This window comes from Cynoglossus semilaevis, chromosome 16 (assembly GCF_000523025.1).
Source record: "Cynoglossus semilaevis isolate Cse_v1.0 chromosome 16, Cse_v1.0, whole genome shotgun sequence".
NCBI classification, from domain to species: Eukaryota; Metazoa; Chordata; class Actinopteri; order Pleuronectiformes; family Cynoglossidae; genus Cynoglossus; species Cynoglossus semilaevis.
Window position 1 is genome coordinate 16,163,333 of NC_024322.1, and position 4,505 is coordinate 16,167,837.

General features: G+C 46.1%; 1 protein-coding gene across 1 annotated transcript in view; it reads right to left on the bottom strand.

Annotated features, from left to right (window-relative positions):
• The window catches only part of tns1b (tensin 1b), a 66,691-nt gene that overhangs the window by 38,063 nt on the left and 24,123 nt on the right, over positions 1–4,505 (bottom strand). Inside the window, 1 exon segment of the mRNA XM_025063734.1 lies at positions 1,352–1,687. Within this exon segment, the coding sequence (XP_024919502.1) occupies positions 1,352–1,687 (336 nt within the window).

Genomic DNA, 4,505 nt, shown 5'->3' on the forward strand with positions numbered 1-4,505 from the left:
TGGGGGTGCGTGTACCCCTGGAGGTACCTGAAGGTATCCCAGGATGTGTGTAAGGCACATCTGATTCACACCCTCCAGCCCAGTAGATGGCAGTGTTGCACCTGAAGTATGTTAGCGCATGAGAAAGAAAGAACGAACGACTGGTACTGAGAAATATGTCTATGTCGGAGAAGGATGACGGGGTGTCAAACATATGGCCTGCAGGCCAAAAATGGTCCGCTAGCGTGTTCAATCTGTCCGGCTTAAAAATTAAAATTAAAAAAATATATATTCAAAATACTTCATGTTCAGTGAATTTTTTTTGTAAAATTATATTTCATTACATATATAAATACATGAATATAATAATAATAAATATCTAATATATTTGTAGTTCTTTGTGAACAGGGTCTTCCACCTCGGTCCCACAAAGTCACTACTGACATCAGTAAACGATGTGTTTTTCCCAGTCTGCGATCGTGGAAACGAACGACGACCAAATTTAACGACATAATAGAATAACATCATCAATGAAGAGACTGGTTTCAGGAAGTCAAACGAAGACGGTGTTGAATTTACTGCACGACGACAAACGACAACCGCGAAGGTTAGGACGGAGCTGGGACACGATGCAGTGAAATCAAAGACAAACGTCACAGATGAATTAATCGCAGACGATAACAGCGGGGTGGGGCGGGCCCTTGGCACACATTAGGGGGGGGGGGGGGGGGGGGGGGTGAGCACGTGTTGTGTCCTGTGACTGTAAATTGACTTAACTTCAAAGCAGTCAGCTGGAGACAATGCGGACTAGACAACGACCTTTGACCCCGTCTGTCTCTGACAGGTTTTCTTCCCGAACAGGAATGAAATGAAAACAGTAAACGTTCCTGGAAACAGTTCTGGAGATTGAGATGACGTCAGAACTTCTGTGACTACAGTCAGACAACAACAACAACAACAACAACACGCCAGCTGTACCACGAATACACAGAATATTCATTATTATTTTCTTCCAGAGAAAACCCTGAAAACTAAGAAGTACAACTCGTCTACTCTCAGATACTTAAAAAATATCAAGCATATTTTTTTACGTTATATAATTAATAATTGGAAACCTGTAAAATCATCAAGTCAAACACCTTACTACTGGAGGTCAATCAGTGACCTTTGACCTTTCACATGATGAGAAGAATGCGTGACAATTCTCAATGAAATAAAAAATCTAGAGCAGGGGTGTCCAACATACTGCCAGTGGACCAAAACCGGCTCGCTGGGGGTTTCATGAAAACAAACGGGGAAAAAGGATGACTTTTCATTATTTATAGTTAATTCTGTTGTGATTGGACCAGTCCGGCCCACCTGACGTCTAATTAGGATGTATGGGACAGGTGACCCAAGGTGACTGTGACACCCGTGGTACGGTGGCTCTGATGAAGACTGATGCTGAAGGAGCTCCACATCAAACTTCCTTCCGCTGCGACTGTAATTTCTTTTCCTCCCAGATAATTCCATCTATTTTTAGCCCGCGTCCAGCGGCTCAGATGTGACCTCAGCCAATAGAAACACCTTCTGACACTGAGGCCACTTGTTTGGACATTCTTCAGATCCACATCACCCAAACGTAAACACAGCACAGGCAAATACCAGTGAATAAAAGCCTCCAGTCTTACCTTGGCCTCACATTTCCTGTGGCAGGCGAGTCGACAGACTAGAAAAAGAAAAAGAAAAAAGAAAAAAAATGTTAACGAGCTTCACAGTGTGTACAATTAGCAGAGAAATGGATTTGAAACACATCACAGTTTGGATCCTGGTCCTGAAGAGCAGAAAAGACGGCGTGAAACACGGTCACGCCAGGTGTCAACCATGTGGTTTTCCTCTGGCTCTCGTTGACTAGTCTGACCTCTGACCTCTCAGGACACTCAGGACAGGTGTGAGTGTCTCTGCTGTGGCCAAACATCCGACCACATCCCACAACTTGGAGCACAATTTGTCACACTTCACTCCCATGTGATTCCATTTATAAGTAATTTTGTCCACTTAGTTCACAAACACAGACACAGTCAAACACACACAACTCCATCACCTGGGCACACTGGGTGGTGGGGAGGGGGTCAAGGGGGGGTCATGGTAGTTGGTAGTTTGGAAGGTCGCGAGAGGACCAGCAAACGATAGAAAAAAACTCTGCTGAATTTGGGCGACTCCGCCCCCCGGTGGATTCAAACAGAACCTGGTCTGTAAACAGTCACATCGCGGAGGACGACGACAGAGCGTGTGCTCAGACACGCTTCACCAAATAAAGTGAGGACGTTGTGCTTGTACTGGAACACGCTGCATCTTATGTAACGACTTCTTCATCTTCCTGCCTGCGGCCACATTCTTCACAGTTGGTGTCAGATGGAACGCTCCGGGCCCAGATACCAGTCCCCAGGAGCTACTAAAGTGTGTATGTGTGTGTGAATGTTCATCTGTGTCCATCCATCCGTCCGTCTGTCCGTCATCTAGTCGAAGCGCAAATCAAAAAAGGGCCGCGCGGTGGAACGTCGGTTTCTGCTCTTGCCTGACAGTAAAAAGGTCATTGGTTTGAAGCCAAGTGTTAACTGAAAAACATGGGTCAGAACCATGTGTGGTCCACCAACTCCAGGCAGAGAGTTCACTGGTTCCAATATCTCATACTTGTAGGACCAATAAGAACTAGTTTGTCCAGTGACATCACACACCAGGGGGCGCTGCTGAGTCACGTGCTGTTCTCCGCCCCTCTGGTCCAGGTTCCCCTGGTCCGACGACACCACAGGAACAGAGAACTGTTTTCCCTCTGAACCTGAATGACTGTGTACTGCACGTGTACATGTACTACAGAGAGTGAAGAGTACTGCGTTCAGGGAGTTAATGTGTAATTATATCGTGAAAAGTTCCGTTTCTATTTCGGCGCCGGCAGAACTATTTTTGCATTAGGAGGAACATTTAACGACGGAACGACTTCTTAATTAGACGTTCTCAAACGAGGCAGGAACTGAAGGAAAGGAACGAGCTGAGAAAAAAAAAAATCATGGGAAAAAACAAGGACGAATCTTAGAGCAGGGGTCAGTGACCTTTTTGACCTCAGTGACCCCTCCTTCTCTCTGATGACATCAAATCACAAAGTGACATCAATGTTGGATTATAAAAAATAAAAATCGGAACTTTTTTGACCCCATATTCGTGTTATAAAAAAAAAATTGAACTTTTTTGACCCCATACTGGACAACGAGTTAACGACAGATGTGCTGCAACAGGCGGCCCCTTGGAGGCGCCAAGTATGTTGTTCCTCTGGGGATCAAACCCATGACTCTCAGCGTGCGAGGCAGGCTAGCTACCCACTATACTATGGAACTCCACAAACTGGACTGGTTTGTGCATTTTTTTCACTTTCAAAATTCATCAAGCGGGCCGGGTTGAACCCCACGGCAGGCTGGTTTTGGTCCACGGGCCGCATGTTTGCCACCCCTGCTGTACATGCAGACGTATGTATTCCATATATACACACATTAAAATCCAGGGAAAACAGACCATAATATGTCATAATAAAAATATTATAATGGCTGAGGAACTGCAGTACTTCTTGCAGTACATGCACCGCTGGACAGGAAATGTACACAGAGAACGTGTGACCCGCCAAAACGTGACGCGAGTCCTAGGGAATGCAGCGGCGGACGTGAAGTCCAAACAAACGCCGCTGCCACCGCTCGATAAGCACTTGGTCCAAATGGACAATGTCCAGGACTGCAGTACTTCAAACACGAACCCGCAGTACACACGGTCCAGAGCCGCGGGGGAGAAGAAGAAGAAGGAGAAGAAGGAGAAGGAGGAGGAGGAGGAGGACTTCCATATTGGGTGTAAAAGTGAGAGAGAGTGGACGCGGTGCTGGTTTTACCTTGTTAGGAAGCAGAACTTGGGAGAATAAACATAAGTGTTCTCCCTGGAATATGAAAGACGGGGGAGGGGGCCAGGGAGGGGGGGTTTGGAGGAGGGGGAGAGGATGCAGGAGAGAGAGGTACGGAGGAAAAACACACACACGTATATATTTATATATTTCTTATACAAGTGATTATTTCTGCTTCCTACGTCTCAAAAATATTAAAATCAAACGTCGGTAAAAAAAAAAAAAGAACTAAATTCATGAAATTACAAAAAAAATCTAACTTCTGGGTCGTGGACATTCGTGGGGCCAAAGGATGGAGGACGATGCTGGACTTGTTTCGAGGACAGGAGTACAGAACACCCCAGACTCCATGACTGCCCCCGGAGGACAGGCCTTAAAACTACACCTGAGATCAGAATTCACGCAATAAACGAAAGGATCTCTGAGGCTGGGGGGGGGTAAATTTATGTTTGTGTAGATAGGAGTGCATGTAAAACATGCGAAACATTGTGTGGGGGGGGGTGTGAGTGAAGCTGGACGACTTCCTTCCCCCTGCTCTCATGGAATGAGTGTGTGTTCTCCCACAGGGCTGGGCCGGACCCTCTGTCAGCACCAAACACAATCAGAG